The sequence below is a fragment of the Rhinolophus ferrumequinum genome, chromosome 22 (genome assembly GCF_004115265.2).
Source record: "Rhinolophus ferrumequinum isolate MPI-CBG mRhiFer1 chromosome 22, mRhiFer1_v1.p, whole genome shotgun sequence".
NCBI classification, from domain to species: domain Eukaryota; kingdom Metazoa; phylum Chordata; class Mammalia; order Chiroptera; family Rhinolophidae; genus Rhinolophus; species Rhinolophus ferrumequinum.
In genome coordinates this window covers 15,807,154-15,831,054 of record NC_046305.1, presented here as the reverse complement: position 1 = coordinate 15,831,054, position 23,901 = coordinate 15,807,154, and the positions used below count along the sequence as shown (strand labels likewise).

General features: G+C 39.7%; 1 protein-coding gene across 1 annotated transcript in view; it reads right to left on the bottom strand.

Moving 5' to 3' along the window:
- Window positions 1–23,901, bottom strand: part of C22H1orf21 (chromosome 22 C1orf21 homolog) — a 197,071-nt gene that overhangs the window by 8,360 nt on the left and 164,810 nt on the right. Inside the window, exons 4-5 of the mRNA XM_033092717.1 lie at window positions 17,278–17,354; window positions 9,842–9,902 (exon numbers count right to left, since the gene is read on the bottom strand). Of these exons, the coding sequence (XP_032948608.1) occupies window positions 9,842–9,902; window positions 17,278–17,354 (138 nt within the window). The remainder of the gene's footprint in view (window positions 1–9,841; window positions 9,903–17,277; window positions 17,355–23,901) is intronic.

The following is a 23,901-nucleotide window of genomic DNA, read 5'->3' as shown; positions in this document are numbered from 1 at the left end:
GATAAAGAAAAGCAAGGGTTAAAAACATGGGATGTCCACATCTCTAGGTCACATTCAACTGATGTCCTCCAGCAGAAGTTGGCAAATTTCTCTGTGAAGGACCCAACAGCAAATCTTTTAGGCTTTGCATTCCATATGGTCTCTGTTGCAACTCAACTCTGCCATTTTAAGCATGAAGGCAGCCACAGATAAAAGCGAAAACAAAAAACAAGTTCGGCTGTGTTCCAATAAAACATTATTTGTTGACATTGAATTTGGAATTTCACATAATTTTTCACATGTCAGAATATATTATTCTGCTTTTTGTTTTCTCCAACCATTTAAACATGTAAAAACCACTCTTGTCTGATGGGCCAGATTTGGCCCAATGGGCTGTAGTGTGCCCCACCCTGTCATAGAGAATTGAATTCCCATCAGAGGGTTCGGAAGCTAACACTGTCAAGGGTTTGGCCCTCTTCCCAAGAGCTCAAACAGCTGAGATAATTTCCACTTCGAGAGACCAGAGTTCTCCTCCAAAATGCCATTTTATAAAATTGTTCTCATTGTACAAACAAGAAAGCCATCAATCAAAATCAAAATTAAATTAATAAAATTTTCCTACACCACATCTAAGAGTGTTCAAGTTTCATGTAAATCTCTGTCCACATATATATATGTCATTTTCATATAGTTTCAATCCTATGATAAACACAATTTTTTTATTTGGTGTCATTCACTTAACATTATCTTATAAAACTTTTCCCTGTTGTACCTGATTCCTTATACAGGGGTACCTTGGTTTTTGAACATAATCCGTTCCAGAAGATCGTTTGAGTTCTGAAACGTTCGAAAAGTGAGGCACGGTTTCCCCATAGAAAGTAATGCAAAATGGATTAATCCGTTCCAGCCCTTTAAAATCAACCCCTAAAACTGCAACTTTAGCATGAATTTTACTATCTAATGATACCATAGATCCATAAAATTTATGGCGTTCGTGAACCGAAATGTTCGTCAACGGAGACATTCAAGAACCGATGTACTACTGTAATGGTAATGGAGATCCCATACATATTTTTGTGGAATTATTGTGGAAAATTTCCAGGCCATTTGATGGGCTTAATTCAAAAGGATGTCTTAATTAGTCTATTCTCAGGTGTCAAAGTTCAGATTTAAATACCACTCCCTCACTTCCAAGCCAGGACAACCCACCTGGTAGACTAGAGCCTCATGGGTCTTCTCAAGGGTTCACTTCCTTTAGGACAGTGATTTTGATTGATGGCTTTAGCAAGTCTGGGATTTTTAACCCATATGCCTCTTGACAAAGATGTGCCTTCTAGACAAACTCGTTTGAGCTCTTTGTTCTGACCTGATTGCTTATACCCTAGAATTTATATTGAACGTGGTTGGAGCTTTGGGGAGACTAAGCACATCCCTCCTTTCCTTACAGCTTTTAACTCAAGATAGTCAGAAAGAGTCAGATGAGAATCAGTTTCCTTGATGGATTAGAAAACCCAGCAGGCCCTCCCCAACGCCTCCCCTCCCACCGAGGCTCTGTGGATGGTGACCGCCACACCCTGTCACAGGTGGAGACAGTGGAGGACGTCCGGTTTGCCCCTCTTACTGTGCCACTAGCAGGCGAGAGAGGAGAGAGTGTGAAAAGTTGGTTTCTTTTCTTCCCATACAGAGGAGTGACATTGCTGGGTCTCAGTGCTCACCTTCCCTTTTCTTTCTCTTTGCTTTCAGAATAGGAAGCAGTGCATTTAGCCAGGCTTTTAGCTGCCGCTGACGGGAGGTCCCTGCCCACAGAGAAAACAGTGAACTAGCCAATTCATCATGGAACCTGAGGTTTCCACTGGCCTGGTGAGCCTAACACATTTCCTGGAAATCAGCACTTGGGGAGGATGACAACTGAGGGAGGCCCAGAGGACACAGGAGAGGCTGGGACAAGCAGAGCTGACTAGTCTGCGGTGACTATCAGCCCAATGGTTTATGACGCTCTGTTAAATGAAGGGAGGTCACACATTTGGCCAACTGGCCAAAAAAAACAGCAGTTAATAGAGGTCTACTGCATCTATGGCCATGACGATAGAGCCCTAAAAATAGGAGTGATTTCCAATGAAATCTGAAAGAGGAGCGTTTCAGGGACTTAGAACATGGCTTAGTGCCTGTAGGTCAGTGCATCCCGAAGGTTTCCTTCCACTGAACTGCACGCCCTGGGATGCAGCAGAAGGTGTGAGCAAGGCCAGTGACCACTGTGTAATCTGCTTCTTTCCACTTGACATTTTGTCGCAAACATCTTCCTGGGTTCATCAACTTCTTTTAATTTTGAGAAATTTAAAAGCTACAGAAAAGTATAAAGAGTGGAACAAACACTGTATTTCCATCCCTCAGACATAAGAAGTCGTGATATGTTGTGTAAGTAACACTGGCTTCTAGCTACCACCCTCCCCCCTAAGAAACGAAACGTCCATCTCAGCCCCTTCTCCCTTCCTGCATCCCAGGCTTAACACCGGTCATGGTTTTGGTATGTGTCCTTTAGCTCATTTTTGATACTTCAGTATTTATATCGCATGCATCCTACATCAAATAAACTATACGTTATGTGTACATCAACGTTTAAATATGTAACAGATGCCATTTATAAATATATCATGTAAAACCATACCACACTAATGTGTGCATGCACGTGTGTTTGTGTGTGTTTGTGTGTGTGTGTGTGTGTGTGTGCAGTGTCTCTATATCAAACTGGTAAGTGATGCATTTCGAGTTTCAGTCTCAGTCACCCCCCGCCCCCAACTTTCCCCAAATCTTTACAAATGGCCTTGAGGATACAGATACAGGCAACTTCAACCGAAAGAAAAGTTACCAATCACAAGGTATGTACCACATGGCAAACCCTCTAGTAGAGACGCCACATAAGCTTTCTTGAATTTCTCAGACAAGGTAGTCTTACTATCCCCATTTTTTGGTGAGGAAACTGAGGACCAGAAAGGTGAACCAATTATCCTGGGGTCACCCAGCTTCTCCTGGAGCAGGTCCTTGGACGTGGCCCAGGTGGGAAACACAGGCTTTCTCTCTTGCTCCATGCTGCCTCTCTCCCTGACTCTCTCGCTCCGGTTTCTTGGTCTTGCACCTGCTATGTACCTGCTGGGCTGCCCTTCAGCAGGAGCACCTTCTAGCACGCCGAGCGCCTCTCCTATAGGAGTCTGGCCGACCCCATGCCCTTCCTGTGTGTGCTTTGGTTTTCCTGCTAAGCCCAGGGGTCTTATTTGCATCATTCACTCATTCAACACATTTATTAAGCAACCGTTCTGTCCCAGGTCCTGTGCTAGGTTCTGGGGACACCAAGATAAATGAGACCTCATTTGTAGCCTGAGGGAGCTGCCTGCTCAATGCTTTGAGTCCTTCTGAAGAGTCTTAAATAATAAAGCAGCCCTTACGGAGGTTGGCACCCTCTCTATCCCCCGCCCCTGCGCTCTCTGTAGGATTAAAACAATGCCTGTGGCTGCCACACACAAAGGACGTAGGGAAGAAGGGAAAAGGAAAGCCCAAGAAGAGGATAGGGAGAAGCAGAACGGGAACCCGTCAAGGGACTGACACACATGGACATCACTGTACCTCTCGGGGTGGTGCCTTGGGTTGCCTTCCCTTATCCAAGCACTTGCACCCATGGCAAAATTCAGTTTGTGCCATACACTGCTATGGAGTTCAGGACACTGTCCGCCACACTTCATTCATCCAAGTGGCATGGTTCTTGTTGCATCTGTGCACTACATTGTTCCAGAACCTGAGCGCACCTCTGCTGTTCTCTAAAGAGCCAGACTGAAAGAACCTCAAGAATTCTCTGAAAAGCAAGCCCTCCTGGGAAAAGGAAGTGAGCAGAAACTGCATGGGTTGCATTTCTTTTAGGCTTGATGCTTGCTTTATTTTCCTTGGCTGCATCACCTACTGCTATTAGCTATGTGGGAATGCTACATAGCTGATAGCAATAGATCATGCAGCCAAGGTGGGCACCCACTTCACCAGCGGTTCCTACACCAGTGTTACCATCACCACTATTAAGAAGTCATTGCGGGCCGGCCCGGTGGCTCAGGCGGTTGGAGCTCCGTGCTCCTAACTCCGAAGGCTGCCGGTTCGATTCCCACATGGGCCAGTGGGCTCTCAACCACAAGGTTGCCGGTTCAACTCCCACAGGGGATGGTGGGCTGCGCCCCCTGCAACTAGCAACGGCAACTGGACCTGGAGCTGAGCTGCGCCCTCCACAACTAAGACTGAAAGAACAACAACTTGAAGCTGAACAGCACCCTCCACAACTAAGACTGAAAGGACAACAACTTGACTTGGAAAATAAAAGTCCTGGAAGTACACACTGTTCCCCAATAAAGTCCTGTTCCCCTTCCCCAATAAAATCTTTCAAAAAAAAAAAAAGTTAGCAGCGTTTAAAAAAAAAAAAAAAAAAGAAGTCATTGCGTAAACCTAGGTAGTAAGGAGAAAAAACAGGACTGAATCACAACCTTCCCCTGTCTACAGCTTTAATTGGGCTGGCAGATGAGAAAAGGTACACACAGGACAGGAGGCAATGCAGGCGGATGATGGGAAAGGAGACGCAAGGAAGGGTTTGGTTATCATCAAAAGCAAGACCACACTGTGTTTACCATGGAGCAGGAACTAGCTTAATGGGATGATATTGGCAGCCCAGCCCACTTCCCAAATACACATGTCAGCAAGAGCAACTCTCCGCCAGTGTTGAGGACCTCAGTTGTTACTGAAAGTGACAAACTGAGTGGGAGGGACATGCCATGACTTCCTCTGCACACATGAGGCAGGTCATGTGACATTCTCTAGGGTCTGATACAACAGTCCCACGTTTTCTCATCACTAGCATGCACTGACGAGGCCTTTGCACACACCAGCAGAAAGTAAAACTTATCGTCAGCTACGTCTGCCAAACATTGCATTTGATTCTATAGCAGCTGTGACGGTCAACAGTCTACTACAGGAATAGTTTCTGTGTCGAAGTAAACATGACACACGAGTCACGCTGTTCACCAGACGAAAAGCAAACACCTTCTGGTCTCTGACACCCTGATTCATAAGGCGGATTCAGACTGATCTGATGTAGTGTTAAGAGAAGGAGCCCTTGAAATAAATTTATAAGTGCAGGCTTACCATGATCTTCCTCACTAACAGGGTGAATTCTGGCGCCAAAGGATTCGGGCCACTTCGGGAACCCAAACATTCTCTACATGTAAACGATGTTTCAGTAGATGTAGAGGTCTCCCGATAAACAGCTTTTAAAACCAGCTGAATTAAATCCACACGCTGCTCTTTCTCAGACATTTCCTCCAAATGTCACACTGAGTAATTCCAGTTAACAGGCGAAGTCTCAAAATCATGCAGGAATACATGAGATGATACAGTAGGCAAGCTGAGCTCACTCTCAGAGGTGAAGTACTCTGAGCTCTTTTGAGGAGAAGAAGAAGGGGAAGGAAGGAGGGAGAAGGGGTTTGCACGGAGTTCTCTCCCCTCAGTTTCCCAGTCCTCTTTAAAGTCAGAGCTATATATGGATAAGGTCTCTGACAAGGCTTGGGTCACCTGGGCCCTAGATCTGCAGGAAACACATTAATGAAATACGTCTTAAAGAAATCCACAAGTTCTTTGCCTGGGGCCCAAGGACAGGTGGCTCCAGAGAATTATAAAACTCATACATTTTACTTAAGAATTTCTTGTATACGATATCACGTGCATTTTTATACAGAAAAATCTTTATGATATTTATAAGATTCCACAAAGACACCCACGGCCCAATAAGCCTTAAGAAGTCTTGCATGAGAAAAACTAACCAGATACAAATGACATTGTACTGAAATCTTCTTTATTTACTATTCAGAGTTGTTTTTGAGACGGCAAAAGACTCCTTGGTCGTCAGCTGTTCTTACGTCCCCCTAGAGCAAAGTGTAAGTCCCCGTTTAATTTTTCCTTTAAAAAAATAAAAAAAGTTTAAATTTTATTTGATATTCACTATTATTTTATATTAGTTTCAGGTGGACAGCATAGTGGTTAGACATTTTAAATCCCTGTTTTTGCATGGAGAAGATACTAACATTACAGGTACTTTAGAAGTGTGCTTACCTTTTCTGCTTCTTGCAAAATAAACTCAAGTGTATAGTAGAAAGTAGTAGAAAGCAGATCGTACAATCAGAGGTGATCTGTATTTGGTGCTATATTCAGAAACTCCTCCGTGGGGAAAAGTTTTAATAATCTAGATAGCTTCGTTCTCCTCTAACTACAAAGTTTAAAATCATTAACTTGCTCTGTAGTAAACTCTTTTTTTTAAGCTGCAGAATTCGTCAAATATGATCCCTTCACATAAGGTTCAGGGGCCTATGAAGTGTCGGGCACAACTACAGATTCCAATGGAACAGCATTAGGTATCTTGATTAAAAAAAAAGAGGTAAAAATAAAGGGGTCACTTCCCTTGTTTCACAGGATTTTTACTCTCCAAAAGGAAAAAACAAACGCCAATGAAACAGAGGTCATACGGCATAAGGAATAGAGTCAATGGAATTGTAACAGCTCTATAGGATGTCAGAGGGGTAGTAGATTGGGGGTGGGGGTTACCACTTTGTGAGGGGTGTAAATGTCTAATTATTACACTGCTTTGTACACCTGAAACTAATAAAAAAAACTGAAAAAAATAGAAATAAAAAATAAAGCTCTTTTGAACTCTTGTTAATCTCCTGACCAAAGCTGCCCCCTGGTCATCTGCAGAGGCAGCCCCGTGTCCTGGCCTTGCACACACCAGCACAGTGACATGCTACCACGTGTCCAGGAAGCTGTCCCCACTGCCTGGTTAAGGGACTCCAAGTTTCACACCTGACCCAGCCAAAACTTGTGTCCAATACAGAAGGACCTGACTCACAGTGACAACGGCCGGCGGGTGGGGGATAGATGAAGGACTCCTCCATCAGTAAAATAATTACATTTTTAAAGAAATTCACTTTTAAAATCGAACACCTCAGCCAAGGGACTGTTCCTTACCTATTTTGTATCCCATGTTTCCTATCGAGTTTTCTATCCCGAGTGACTAGCATCATGTCTGGTACTCAGTAAGTGCTAGATAAAAGGTTTTCAATGCATTTTTGCTACCTGCTTTTCTGTGCCACTGTTTATTTCTGAGAAAACCGTGGGTCTGTTTGTGGTGCAAAGGTGAACTGTAGCTTAGCACAGAGACGGTCTCTGAATTCGTGTACTGAAGCCAAATTAAGTTTCACTATATATATTTAACCATCGAAAAGTCCTAGTTTCTTTATGCTAATGGTACTTTTATATCTATTTTTTGAAGTTTTATTTTATTTTTTAGATCTGTCTTGAGAGAGACAGAGCAGAGATTTCTTTTGGTATCCAGAGGAGAGTTAAGAGTTAATAGACGTTCAGTAAATATAAAGGATGAATCAAGGAATGGCATGTTTCAGTCTCCATGGGTTCAGTCCATTTTGCTTCATATCAATTTAAGGAAGAAAAAAGGAATTCCTGGACATTTCTGAGAGAGATAAATCTCAAAACTCAGGGCCTCTCAGAGTGACTCCAATTTTTAGCATGGTACTCCGAGTTTAATTATTTTTTTCAATCAACCCTATAAAACTTAAAGAATAGATTTGAGTTGCATTTATGGTTGTCCTCACGCTCGCTTGGACCAAAGAAATATTAGCTACACTGAAAAGTCAGGAAAATAATTTCTAAGAGTCCAACTTCCAATTTGGCTTCTATAAACTGTGACGAAGACTACATCAAGCCAAACACATATGTTAAGACATATGTTAACACACATGTTAAGAAGGAACATTTTAATTTTTGGAGACTTAATAGTTAAGTAATACATAGGATAGCATATTTACTATATTCCGAAGGATGAACTTTCGATAAGATGGAAGAAGCAGAAAAGCTTGGTTCAGAGAGGATAGAAAATTCCTCCAGAAATCTGTAACTGGGTGAATGTCACAGATTAAACAATAGCTCTTCTTTAAGTAGAAATGTATTCAATAGTAGGGGCACGATTTATATTGAATCTACAAATGCTCCTTTATCCAGGGAAATTCCCATCTAATAAATGATCAAGTTATAAATTTTGCCTTTGTTGTGCTAAACACATCATAATCTATACTCTAGATACAAAAAGGTAAACAGGAAATCGAATTTCAGATGGGAACAATGCATTTCAATTTTGAGTAAAAACAGGCAGAATTTCAATTATGGAAACACACAGGAAAGGGAGTAGATAATTTTAAATGCCTTGTCAGAGTTTGTAAATGTTGTTTAAAAGATAATTCAAAATTCAGGTTCCAATTTTTACAGACTACCTCTACTAAGCAGCTCTTTTTGTTGCCAAAAAGCTAGCAGCGGGGAAAAAAAAGCCAAATAAACCTAGAAAGAAAAGATCTTCACCAATACAGTGGGAACAAAATATTTCTTTTTATGCTTCTCTGTACTAAAACAAAATGTTTCGGCAAGTTGAACAGCTTTTGAACCAATATGTGAAACTTGGTTAATTACTCCTGGATTAAATTTTCCATCTAAAAAGTCATGCATAAGCCAAAATTTCACTAAAAATAAAAAATTACACTTCTAAATGAGTATTTATGCATAGTCAGGGAGCACCATAGATGAAACTACCATTTTAATTAATTACCATTTCTGTTTTTCACTCTGGTAGTATTAGCTGGTCTTTTAATGGTGCATTAGAAGATTATACCATTATTCTTTTATGGGGTTCATCTTAGAGTGGGGTCTGCTGCTGAAATACTGATGAATTTAAGACTTTATTATCTTCCACTGAGTGACATATATCATAACTTAGAAATTCATGAAGAAATGCTCAGATAAAAGGACCACAAAAAGTAAAAAAGAAATAAAAATTAAAGCAAAAATTTTCAAAGGTAAAATTGGCCTGTGATACCTTAACCATAGTGGTGATATGTTCTGAATTTACGATTTCACTTTTCTTCAGAATACAGCTTTCAAAGGATAATACTCAGATTTATAACTTTAATAGTTAAAATGCACCCCTCTGCAGTGATGAATTTAAATCCTACAAGTACGTAGTAAGCCTGTCATTATTACCACAGTTCATACTTCATTCAGTTGATTAGCATATGGCCCTCTGAGATCCTAAGCTCGATTTCCACACGGATCATCTCTGTATCTTACTGTCAATGTAAAAAAACCCACACATTCCTAGAGAAGCAACTTGGAGACTCCCCTCTGGCACCACAGAGACGGGGAATAATGAAATAATAATAATAATAATTATTATTATTATAATTATCCTTGCAAACCTGGGTAAGTCACTCAAGCATTCTGAGCCTCAGTTTCCTTGTCTGTAAAATGCAGATAACACATGTCTCGCAGCCATTACCCTGAGGCAGGCATTGATGGCAACACATAGGTGATATTTGTAAAGCACTCCAGAGCTGGGTCAGGCATATAGTAGGTAATCGGTAAGTTTTGGCAGGTACCCTCTTGCTTGTGGTCTGAGGTCAGAGCAGGGCTTCAAGTGCAGATAACACAGAGTCATAGGAACACTATCTCTAGACAAAGCCTCTTATTAGTCTCTATCTGGCTCTACACACGTCAGTTAATGATCAACGGTAGTACAGGATCTGGGAAGTCTATCACACATTAAACAGTCTCAGAACAACATTTATGTGTGTGTGTGTGTGGGGGGGGGGGGTACTTTGGTTTTAACCCTCTCTCATCCCCTTACAAGAACAGTTTTGTAACAGAAATCAGAATATTGTTACCCTAACTCATGAGGCAGTTAGAATATTTCCCTAGAACTACGTACTCATCTTTTACTTCTTACCTTTTCAATTTTTTCATCCAGCATCCTGAAGAATTCTTGTTGGCTCTCAGAGGTGTGCATGCTGAAAAACAGAGAAGTTAAGTGCACATTTCAATTTTTCTCTTAAACCTGGCTCCCTCAAGAAAAATGCTGAGTCTCTACACTTTGGGGCAAACATTTATTCATTGCGCTTTTCCACTGAAATACTCTGAAGTTATAGTAAAGATAAATGCTATTATAGTAATCCTACAAATGCATTTCATAATACTCTATCAGTGCCTATAATTTAAGAAATAGAATTTTCTTTCAGTGTTCATGTTATTTATAGAGACGGTACTGGGAGGGGCATGCCAAATTTTTTCTTCAGATACACATTTGCGATTGGAAAAAAAAAGCATAGGCAAGCAGCACATGGCATATTTCAACCCTGTGTGTAACTGTAAAGAAGAAAATATGTCCTAGTTATTATACGGAAAGGTGCATTTTACAGAGGTTGTCAGCACCAACACGCTTTCAGCTGACTGTCTAGGGGTGGGCCGGCAGCCAATGAGCTCAGCACTTGACACTGGCCCCAAACACCTTCTATACTGGCCACAGCACACGCACCTCTCTGGGACTGAAATCCCACTGAAATGTGGGACTAAGTCAGGAAGCAGTTTCGAGTAGCACTTGTCCTATGTGCTTGCTTGTCCTATGTTACTTGACAGCATACTTAGTGAAATGCACATGGTGCATAGAAGGTAAGGGGAGCAGAGAAGAATCACAGAGATGGAAAAGGTGTGGGGAAGAGGGGACCTCAATAGCAATACGGTTTCAGTGACTGCAGTTTCTACTTAGCAGATATTAGCAGCTGTGGGTGTTCCAAGGAGGTTCCGGATGCTGGGGTGAGAGACACATTGCACAGTGTTTCTTTCACTTACTCCTAGTGCCTGCTGGTTGTATTGGCTGGGGGTGGGTGGGGGAGCGGCTGTGGAACAGCTTCTTCCCTTCCCGTCTAGGTGTGGTGAGCAAAGTGTGGCTCGAGTGACCCCAAACCCTCCAGGCCTCCCATGACAGATAATGGGGCTCCAAGGAGGTGTTCCCCCGTGAGTAAACCGAGATTTTAAATCTGGGCGCACAGTGGCATCAGCTCTGATGTAAAAGGAAAACCATGAAAAATATCAGACCAGCAACTTTCACTGTTACAAAGCACAAATATCATGTAACTTTTGCTGTCCTTTATATGATCATTGAAATGAAGTCAATGCCCTATTTCAGAAACAAGCCCTGTCTTATTGCAGGTTTGAAAGGCGGGGCAGACTCTGGGATAATGAGAATATATTAAACAGTCTCCTGTCTCTGGCTGGACAGGAAAGGCAGTATGCATAGCTGAGTCTCCCCAGATTCCTCATGTTTTCACTTCTTTAAAGCGCCAAACACTTTTCATTTGAGCCACTTTGGATGCAAGTCTTCTAAGCTGTACACTCTTTTAATGGAGGATCTATCACAGACATTACTTAATTTTCTCCTTAATGACTAGTGGGCACTTCCATGATCTTAAATCACAATAATCTTCTGGGACAAGCCCCCGCCTCCCCCACCCACCCCCACACTCTATGATGGGTAGAGCTGGCTCTTCTGAAGCAAAATGACCTACAACTTCAGGTTTTTGTTCTTTGCCTGCTTTTGAGCTCTTTCTCTCATTTCTTCTCGTCAGAGGAGGTATCAGTCCTCCTGCGGTTTCCGTCCCAGCTGCTGCTTCTACTCCGTGCTTGGAAATAGCACAGCCAAGTTTGGTCGAGTTGTGCCTGAAGTTATGTGATCAGGCTCCAAGGCCGAGCTTGGGGGTTTCTTGTCAGTGGGGAATATGAATATTCTGGCACCCACTTTTTGGGCATCCTTCCTGTTCCTGGCCAAGCCCTCAGCAGATAAGGTTGCCAGACAGCTCAGGGTCCCAATACGAAAGTCATGAAGATTATACATACTCATACATACACATATGGTTAGCTAGCTAGCTATCTGTTTCTAGGAAATTCTAAGAGAACACATAAAAGTGGCATTTTTAGGATTTGATGTTCAATGTGGAAATGTTTGGGTTAGAGGTTTTAGCATATATTGCCTTGCATATAACAGGAGGGCAACAAATGTTTCATTGACCAAGTGATTTCCATTTAAGTTAATGTGGTTTGTGACCCCTCAGAGGCAGCACCCTGTGTTAGCAGGGGGAGAGTACAGGCCTCTGACTCCTCCTCTATAAAACCAGCAGGCTGGTCTCGGAGGTTCTTTCTGATACTCTGTTCTACGACTGTTACTAACTTCCACTAACTCCTTTACTGAATTACAAGAATGTGAAAACAGGGATGGGAGGTTATTACTCATATGTATGCACATTAGACAGAACAAGAGGGAAAAGCCTTAAGTAAAAGCAACTCTGCAAATGTGTCTGCCACCCCAGTGATCAAGAATGCCCAAGCTCAGGAGCTGAGACCAAAGGTGATGGCGGTCACCTCAGCATGCATACATGCTAAAGCGAGAACAAAAACCTTCATGGTTTCAGTTTTGAGTAGTTTTACGACATCTTTCCTAACCATTAAAAAAAAAAAGTATCCCTTGATCAAAACAAACTGAACAAAAGCCACCCAACCCAGAAGTAATTAGACAAACCAAACCAGTATATTTTCAACCCCACCTGAATCCTGAACTAAATATTAACCTTACTCTGGGGTAGAGGGTACAATGGTCCGGAAATAAACTACCATTTTCATTTTCTCATATGCCCGTTCAGAAATACTTATAACCCAACATAGGCAACCAGCCTTCAATCGGGTATATCTCTACGACCATACCCTCTGATAGAGAAATCTTTCTTCATCTAACAGCGTTTGAACATTCCCTGCCTGCCTTTGGCTCATTTAAAAACCTACCAAGAAGAGTCACCCACCAGCCTGCTTCACTATCTTGCTACCCTGAAATACAGCACGTAGACTGTGTTAGACAGAAGACGGAGTGGAAGGGTGACTTGATTTATTATCAGATCCTGAGGCACTAAACGAGCTCTTTCAGATCAACTCCAGTGTCCCTGGGAGCATGGCCGACACTGCCAGATAGAACGAATGCCCACACGAGGTCCCTGTTACCTGGGCATCACCTTAGGTATGGTGTACCTGAAATCATGACGCTTACTTGGCTGTTCTCCATAGATTTGTTTCAAAGAGAAGCCCTGAAATCTCTCCAACAGGGGCAGAAACAGAATTTTTACTCTGAGGAAATACATTACCCAATATCCTCTAACTCCCGCCTAGATAAATGTGGATACTCTCTTCTCAACAGAGTGGCGTTAGTACTAGTTTAAGTTCAAGAATATAAACTGCACTGTGAGAAACAGTCCCTAGGTAATGACTCTCAGTTCTTAAATGCTTTCTGATGCACCATTTGATGATTGTGAGTGGGGATCAAGGAGGAGGAAAAGCAAACTCGCTTTCTCTCTTTCTCAAAGATATTAGAAAGGACTAATTGAATCGCTTATCATTTTGCTTATGAAGTATAAATACTTGATGCTAAGATTAATTAGATCTAAAAATCTTTTATTAAAGCCTGTATGTTGGTGCCTAATGTAACTAATAAATCTTAACAATTTCAGTAATTCCTGTTTCTCTCTAATAATTACAACTCAACCTTGGAAAACCCAGTGCCCTCCCCTGGAGCACTTCCTGTGGCCCCCAGTTGGCGTGGCAAAGCTTTTGTGAGTTAACGCTGAGCTGGCAAAGGCTCTTTCTGTGATGTCTGAGATCCATGAGACCAGGGATAATCACAGGATGGAATCCTAATGGCAAGGAAGCTAACGAAGGTAAGGTAGATAAAATGAGCTAGAAGAGCAGAAAGATACCTGGCTTTCATGTTTAGTGACTTAAAAACATTTTTTCCAAATTATAAAAACTGAAGCCACAAAAGTATGAGAGGGCAAGGTCCTCCTTTCTTAAGAGTTCACCTGCAAAAGTGAAATTCAACTTGCTCAGGGGGTTCTTGACAAATCTCGGCCTGAGCACAGGTATTTCTTCCTGATCATCATCGTTATTTTTCAACCGGACCTCAGGGAAGTGGGTTAGTTCTAATCTTCACATCATGACACTCCCTTGCTAGTAGTTCATGCATGGCTCACTTTTATTTTGTTTGTCAATGCTTTTGTTTTTCAAAAATAGTGTAATAAGCAACCATGAAACCAAAACAAAAAACAAAAGCTGGTACCTGGACAACAAACTAGAGCTAATTTACCTCCCCACCCATGCATCTGATTTATTTTAGTTGTTTTTCACTTTTCTTTCAAAGAGTGCAACATGCTCTATGTAATCTTTTGGGGCTTACTCATTTCTTCCAGCATTCTATCGCTAGGATCCATCCAGCATTGGGAATTGCTGTAGTACATTTGTTTTCACTAATTTAAATATTAACTTCAAGTGAACTCATTTAATATTAACTTTAATATTCCATTGTGTGAATATAGTGTAGTATATCTACCCAATTTCCTGTTAAAGGGCATTTGGATGGTTTCTAATTATCAAGATGTTCTTACCAAGTGCCAGGCTCTGTGATAAGTAAGACCTGGCAAACATTATTTTGTTGACTCTGTAGTCCTATAAGATAGGGGTGCTCACCTCCTTTTTTCTCTGAGAAAACTGAAGCTCAAAGACATTAGGTCATTCTCCGGAGACCACAAAGTCAGTAAGAATGTGTTCTATGTGTTGCATCAAAGGTGAGGACCATTACCGTGTTTCCCCGAAAATAAGACCTAACTGGATCATTGGCTCTAGTGCGTCTTTTGGAGCAAAAATTAATATAAGACCCGGTATTATATTATATTCATTATATTATATTATATTATATCATATATTATATTATACTATACTATATTATATTGTATTATACCATCATAGTCAAATAAGACCGGGTCTTATATTAATTTTTATTCCAAAAGATGCATTACAGCTGATGGTCCAGCTAGGTCTTATTTTTGGGATACACAGTATTAATAAATCAGCTATTGTCTGGTATGAGATTGTCCTTCCACTCATGGGGAAGAAAACCCTCATTATCTTATTTTATACAACTACATAATAAATACGTCAGCAAGTAGGAAAAATAAACCTCTAGTCTTGGCCCTCCAGAAAGATTTCTTAGTTGAATTCCAGGGACCCAACATTCTGACTCACAATTTAAAACACACACACACACACACACACACACACACACACACACACGAGCATGCTGCTGTGTGGAAAGGAGGATTTTCTTCATAATTTTAATGTAAACACATACGCCAATTTAATCAACTTCTCTGAGAGCTTCAGCCGATGCCAGTTTGCAAAGTGTGCTGTTTCAGTGTGTCCAAGTTAAATATGTATTCGCTCTAAAGGAAAAAGGAAATCCTCCCTAATCCAGGCTCTCCTTAGAACTCATAGATAAGGGAAACATTGAAAAATAGCACATATTCAGACAGCTTGGCTGAAAAGATGATTTGATTCTGTCATTGTATATCTGGGATCCCTAAAGGCAGATAAAGTTAGTGTAGATAAAAGTGATTACCAGTGAAGTGAACTAGGGAGGTTGTGATTACAACATGGCATTTACCTAAGGCTGCAAAAATCGGTTGGGCCATTATACTGACATTGTAAATGATAAGTGGATTTTAACGTGTCTAGCTTTTTTTTTGATATTAAAAAAATGAAGCCCCTGAGCTCATTCACCACCCCCTGAAGAGTCTTAATTGCCATATCACGGTAGCCATGGCTACAGCAATTCCAAACACTGAGCCAGGTTAAACTGATTACGGATCAGGTTATTTTTGTCTCAATTTTCTGGGAGAAACGAGGGTCACAACTTCTTATGCTTATGATTTTAACTTGTGGGGCAACTATTACATATATGTAATGGTCAAACTTATTTGAGGGTGGGGGTGACTGTGTCAAATGTACTAGCGTGATCAGAACCCCCAGAGAATTTGTTCATAGTTAGGGGGAACCCCACAAAAAAGATTTGTAGCCTCTGGGATAACAGAGTCTCTTTGAAGAAAAGGGAAGTACCTTCAAAGTCACACACAGTGATTTTTATCACCAAGGTATTTTCAGTTCTAGAACAATCTACAAAACTACTCATTGTTCTCGTTAACTATTTAATTGTGAAATACATAACACATAGAAAAGAAAACATATAAGGTTATTTGTACATTTTTAAATAATAGTAATTAAAGGGACATCCATGTAACCACCACTCAGATAAAGACACAGCACACATGGTCCTACTGTCTTCCATCCAGTCAGAAAGAACTGCTCTTCTACACTTAATGCTTTTTCATTTTCTTGTTTGTCTTTATGGTTTTTCTACATGCATATATATTGCTAAGTTCAGCCTGTTTTTGAACTTTATATGAATGAAACTATATATAAGCAGATACTGCTACAGCCTTACATTGATGAGATTCCTCCATCATCATATACGCAGCTATAGATCAGTCATTTCCACAGGTATGTACTATTCTCATCATAAGACTATGCCACATTTTTGTTAGCCATTATATTTTTGATGGGCATTCGGGTTTTACCTTTAAGAACTCACAAAAACAATGCTGCCATGGGTATTTGTGCTGGCACACATGTTCAAGGGTTTCTCTAGAATATGTACCAGATAGTGAAGTTGCTGAGGCAGGGAAGGTATGAGTAGGTACAATTTTACGAGATAAGACAAATTGTTTTTCAAAGTAATTGTATCCATTTATATTCCCACCAGCAGGAGTTAAGAGTGCGTCTGTTCCACATTCTGGTCAATCTTTTGTATTGTCAGACTTCCAAATGTTTGCTAACCTTGTGGTACGAAGTGACTTTTTTACATATACTGGGGGTGCCAAAAAAATGTATACACATGACTTGTATTCATCTTTTGTTATCGGTATATATTGAGTATTACAATTTAATACAGTTTTTTCTTTCGTAAAATGTGTATACATTGTTTTTGGCATCCTCATACTTCCTCTTCAGTCAAATGGTCATTCAGGTCTTCAGCCTGTTTTTCCATGAGTTCGCTATGTTTTACTCATGTATTGTAAATGATTCCATCATTTTGTGGCCTTTGACTCTCCTACTATATCTGATATGTCTGATACACAGAAATTCCTAATTTTAATATGGTCATAATAATTAATCATTTTCCTTACAATTTGCATCTTTTGTGACTTAGTCAAAAATTTTCCCGACTGCATGGTCATAAAGATATCCCCCTTTATTTTCTTCTAACTGATCTGAAATGTCGGCTCTGTCATACGTTGTGGGTCTGTTTGGGGACTCTCTGTTCTGTTAGACTAAACCACACTGGTTGCAATTACTGAAGCTTTATAATGAGTCTTGATTATCTGGTAGGCAAAATGAAACTCACCCTGCAAATATTTTTAGCTTTAAGAACAATAGAACAAATAAGGATCTAGAACTTACTTTGCTCTGGGTTGATGAACAAATCCCGGAATCTCTTTATTCGTTTTAAGTCTTGCATTGGAACTGGCACTTTTTTCCTGAAACACATAAACGTACACATATAAGAGACAAGATGAGAATCAGCAATTCAACAATAGCATGATTTTTCATCACAGAAATGCTAGATTTGTCTGGGACCTGCCATAGTTGGTTACTTCACAGGGACAAAAGTCCTTACAAAGATGTTACACAGTCCAGCTAGAACTGTCAAATATTTTAACAGGGAACATAGTCCTGAAGAGAGAAATTTGCTTTGTAACAGCTGACTCTGTTTAGGAGACTATGTGCAACTAATATTTGATTTTTAGGTTGAGTTATTGAAAATAGTAAGAGAATCAAAGAACAGAAGATTCTAATGTTAAGAAGAGCAGCAGTGGTACAATCACAGCCATTGCTGACTTGCTCAGGTTAACCGTAGTTATTGGGACATAAAGTTTGCACAAGGCCGTGTCAGTAACAGGGACAAGAACTTGAGTACAAAATAACTATTTCCCACCCACAACAAATATTGGGATTAAATTCAATTGAATTAATAAAATTCAATACTAGCCTATATTCAAGAGACTCTTTTTTGGCTGTTAGCCTGATATGATTTCTTATTCCCAATAAACCAGCCACATGGGAAAGAAAAACTCTCAAATCATAAAATACCAATATATCAGTAAATACCTCAAATACTTCTGCTCTATACCTTTACAAACATTATTATTTTAAAAAATATTCAAGGTGCTTTACCATTTGTGCACAAAACACTCCTAAAGAGAAAGGAAAGACTATTCGAAACCAGTTTGACACACTTCAAAACGCGGAGGTGTGGCAATAATTAAAGATCCAGGCTAGGGACAGGTGTAACAACTCGTGTGGGCCAACGCACCATTCTCACCACAGGCAGGCTGAATGTGTGGTACATAAAAGAGATGCTCCCAAAATGAACTCTTTTGAGTTCGTATTTCTCCTAGGACAGCAAAAGCCATTTACGTCAATGAAACTCCAATGAGTTATATGCCCTGGTTGTTTGTTATTTACCATCAAACACCAGCTTATCTGCATAACATTAGTATTCCAAAATATAGGGTAATTTTGTTTGTGAACCTCTAGGAAAAGAATCATTACAGTTCTTTTGCAGTTTATCTTACTTTCCTTACCCTCCACTAAACAACGTTTTCATGAACATTTAAAAAGCATAAAATACATACTGCTTCCTTTGCTTATGTAATCAGGGAACAACAGATGAACCACCTTGGTTTTTACAAAGCAGGTGGGAGAGCAATTTGAAATTCCTAATGCACTAACTCGAGGAGAGCAGGGCCCGTGTCCTCTCTTTACCATTGGGGCCATAGTGCCTGGCTTAGGGGCCTGGCCCTTTATGGCAGGCGCTTATCAAACGTTTGTAGAATGAATGTATTATGTCAGCAAATAATTAAGTTCTTTTTAACAATTAGATATAAAAATAACTCAAATGCAGTCTCTTTGCAGGACCGTAGAAGATGTAGGTTCCCTCCAAATTTGTCATGTTCTCCCTTAAACTTGCTATACACATGGATTAAGCATTGAACATGGACATATTTACTATGACAGAACCTTATACTTTTTCTCTAGTCACCTAATTTCTCAAACTTGTTGAATTTAAATGATACGTTGTAATTTTAAACATTGCTGAGGCAGAAAAGCAGCTTCCCATTCTAAGGATACAAATGACAACGGATGGTATTCTGTTTATATTCAATGTATTCAGCTGTGCCCTGCATCATCACATTGCCTCACCAAATCTTCCTTAAAAACACATTGTGTGGTTGCTAAGAAAAGAAGGACTTCCCCCAAACAACAGAAACACAGTGGATAGGCAGAGCACTCCTGCTCACCCTCAGCACCTAACTTCCTGCACTTGCAGGAAGTAAGAGAATCAAAGGTGAGGTGGAGGCAAAGGGAGGAAAAACAGCTTCAGACTATCCCATTAGAGAAAAAAGTACATATAATTACATAGAGATTTCTATCCATTATGTTTATAACGTAATTTTTACAAATCACCATTCACCAAGTTCAATAGTAAGAACTCACTGAGCGCTTACTATAAGTCAGGCACTATTCTAAGTGATTTACATACACGAACTCATTTTAATATATTTACATAGATATTTGCATATATGAACTCATTTTTATGCCCACAGTACCTCTCTGAGATAGGTACCATTATTATCCCCATTTTATAGATGAGGAAGCTGAGGTGTAGAGAGGTGAACACTTACTTGAGATCACAACATAGTAAGTCCTAGTGTTGGAATCTGAACCCAAGTAGAATGGCCTCCGAGTCCATGCTTTTAGCCACTAGGCCAGCAGTTCTCAAACTTTTTAGTATCAAGACCTCTTTACCTATATTCTCCAAATTTTGACACTTTTCACTATACTATATGCAAAAAATCACATTTGTTAAAATCACCATCAATCTCATCAGAAAAGTCTTGACAAAAGCTGTCAAGCACATGGCAATATAAAGTTTTCCAAAATTCTAATTTTGGTTTAGTGTTTGAGTTTTATGACTGGCAACAGATACTGCCAACTGTTTCTTTAAAGTCATAGGTTCTCTTCATTCGTCTTTGAGAAAAGGTTTGCCAAATACTCAAGTCTGAATATCCATCCATAAGGAAGAAATGCTTTATGCCTATTTCCCATATCACCACATAGATTATTAAAAACATATGCATCCATGGAGCGAGATTTAATAATAAAATTAAATAATTTTTACTGCTTTATCAGGGACATTCTTAAGTGAAAATGGAATGCATCCTTCCACTGAGTGCCTGGTGGTGGAGAATACAATGACTATTGACACAGTTTGGTGGCACTGCCTTGATTTGTGATAACTAGTAGTCTTACTACCCTTGCTTTTGCGCTATCAGAGCAAATGTCAACACAGCAAAAAAAAAGGCAAATGGTTTCTCAGTTATTATTAGGAAAATGACCTCGAGGACTGAGAATGTCTCTGGGACCCTCAGGGTCCACAGGCCACACTTTTGAATGTAGTGTCTTCTTTGCATAGAAAGGAAGTATCGATTATTTAATTATGTTATATGCTTTATTTAAGATATTTAGCTACTTTATTAATATTCCATAAAATTAATATTCCATAAAATCCCCCCATTATTAATGTATGATTAAATTATTTTAGTAAATTTATAGAGCTGGGCAATTATTTTCACAATGCAGTTTTAGAAAAGCTCTATCATCCCTTACAGGTTTCCTCAAATCCATCTGCAGTTATTTCCTGCTCTTATCTGTAGCCCCAGGAAACCACAGGTCTGCTTTGTCTCTCTACAAATTTGCCTTTTATAGATTCATATAAATGAAATCATATATATGTATATATATCATATATATGTATATATATCATATATATATACGTATATATATACAATATATATACGTATATATAGCATATATATATACACATATATATGTATATATATGTATATGTATATGTGTGTGTGTATATATATATATATCCTTTTGTGTCTGGCATTTTTCACTTAGTATAATGTTTTTGAGGTTCATCCATACGGTAGCATATTTCATTCAGTATTTCACTTATTTTAATTGCTAAATAATATTCTAGTGTATGGACATACCGCATTTTGTTTATCCATTCATCTCTTGATGGACATCTGGATTGTTTCCTGTTTGTGACCGTTATGAATAATGTTGCTATGACCATTCACATACAAGTCTTTGTGTGGACATGTATTTTCATTTCTCTTGGGAAGATTCCTAGGAGTAGATTTGCTAGATTCTATGCTAAGTTTATATTTAACTATTTAACCAAACTGTTTTCCCAAAACAGTGGTGGCACCATTTTACACTCCCATTAGTAGTACATGATGGTTCCAGTTTCTCCACGTCCCTGCCAACACCTGGTATTGTCTTCGATTGTTGCCATTCAAATGGGTATCTCATTGTTGGGCTTTATTTATTTTAAAAATATGACTTGTTTGGATTTGTTCTTATATTTCTCTGTGTCCCTCAGAGGAACTCATACCTTCCTGCATGGAGCATGGATATGCTTACTGATTAGCTGTATTTGCATCAATAAATCAGTCTGTATTCATTTAATAAGTTAATTTCTACTTTGGGTTTGTTTGCTGGGGAAGAGGAGGTTTAAAGAGATCTGTCTGAAAAAAGGAAAAAGAAAAAGACAAAAGAAAGAAAGAAGGAAACAAGCCAACAAACAAAACCAAAGAAGAACAAAGTTGATGGGAACCTCAGCCAGAGAGGACCCAGCAGAGGGCTCAGAGCCAGGCCAGTCTGCTGTGTGCCAGTTACACGAACAGAGAATTAAACTGGGAGATGACGGAAGAAGTACTAAGATACTGTTTCCCTTGGCAAGAAAAAACTATCTTGATGGTATGGGACACTCATAAACTAAGAACGTAAAATAAACGTTCTTTACTGGGACCAAGTGGAACCAAGATGAAGCCATTGAAAACGGCCCTCAGCAGGAAGTTTGTACAGCAGGATTTTCATGATTTGTTCATACCAGTACCAGAATCACATGGGATGCTTGTTAAAATACAGGTTTCCAGGCGCCACCCAAGACTTCCTGAGTGTGAGCCTCTAGGATTGAGGCCCAGGAATCCAGGAATCTGCATTTTAAACAAGAGTCCCACGTAACCTTAACTCAAAAAAGTTCGAGAACTTGTATTTCAGAGAAAAAGATACCTTATGCTTAGGATTCCCCCAGTTGGCTTTCCACAGAGCAGTTTTCAAACTGAGCCCTGGGGTTCTGCAGAGCCATTTTGGGGGTCAAGAGGCCCACCAGAGTAGCAACCCTTCGAACTGTTTTATACTTAGGGGCTCCATTAGTGGAAAAAAAAGCCTCCATTTTTCAAAAATGTTTGCAAACTAATGTCAGGTAGTGACAGGTTTATTTAAACAGTACATCAAACAACTTTCTCCTTTGCTTGGCAGAATTTTCTTTCTTTACGAACAGAACAGACACTTGTCATTGTCTAGAGTAAACCTGTCTTTCCCTTCTCAGTTCTCGGATGCTGGGGACCGTCAAACCAACTGTATTTATGCTGCTGTGCCCCAACCCCTGGGTCGCATTTCCCAAAGGGTAAGACAGACTACCAAGGGGAACTGACAGCTTCTTTGAAAAATCCCTCGAACTTCACCTCCCTGTTGGCGAGAGATGAAATCTCTTTTTTTCTGTCACTTCTTTGCCTGTGTTGACCCACTGAGTCTGAGAAGGCTTAGGCCGTGGCAGCCTTGTGAGGTTCCCTGAGTTGGTTCTGAGTTGGAAGTGTGAGAGAAATCTCATTTTCTTTTTCTGGGCCCAACCGTATAAAGAAATCCCAGGGGCCAGATGGATGCAGGAAGCTGGAAACCTAGAAAAAAGTAGTAGGGTTTGGAGTAGTAACTCCTAAGACTGTTAGTGAAGGACTGACACAGAGAACAGACTCAAAAGCACTAAATATGAACTTTCCGAGGGTTTACCCTACACACAGATTGTGTTTGTGTGTCCATTTGAGTCACGGCATTTCAGAAAGCTTACTTATTAACTAGAATTAGGAGATTTCGTGCCAGCGGTGGGGAGCATACACATATTTAAAATAATAGGAACACATTCAGCTATAAAACAAATGAGTAATTATTCCAAATTCGGGGCAGTAACCTATAGGACGTACTCTCTAAGAACACAATCTCATTTGATGCTTTGTGTGATTTCTCAAGTGGTATTAACATGATAGGGCATTGTCTCCTTCAAATATAAAAGAGTTTTATCTCCTGTCTTCTGCCACATCCTTTCTATGAGAGTTGCTGGATGTTAACAAATGGCAAAGCCCAAGCTACCGGATGCAACCGTTGATGGATTGGGGCCTACCAGTATAATTATAATTACATCAAGTCAACACTTCCATTATAATTATCTGCCCAAAGATATTATTAGAATTATAAGCATTTTGTTAGAATTATTGAGTAGTGATGAAGTTGGCATGAAAAGTCTTACTTTATGGAAATTCTTTTTCTATAAATTAAAATACAGCCATGTACATCATTTTATATCAAGCAAATTGTTAAGTGGGGCAAAGCAGTTTTCAAGCACCTAATATTTTTCACACAGTTGCTTCTCAAGGTAGATTGGAAACATTCAAAACAACCTGAAACAAGTAAACAGTGTTGTAAGAAATTGCTCAGAACAGATTTAATTGTATACCAATAAATCTAGAACAAAGTCCTTAGGTCACCATGTCAGTAATTAAAAAAAAAACAAAGTATAATGTTACAAATTTCACGCAGAAGTGTAAGTTAAGGGGATTTTCAACAAGATGATATTATCTCCAAGTTTTTCAAAGAAGTATTATATATACACCCAGAAAATTAACTAATTTGGAACAACCATACTGAATTTTTGCCCAAGATGTTTGTATCAGTTAGGTAAGGGTAGGTTATGTTGCGATAACAAAACAACTCCCAATATCAGTAGTTTCATAGTGTAGAAGTTTATGTCTTACACATGTTACATGTCAGCACAGGCTGACAGGAGGGCTCTGCTTATCCTAACAGTGGAAAACCACAGTAGAGAAAGCTACT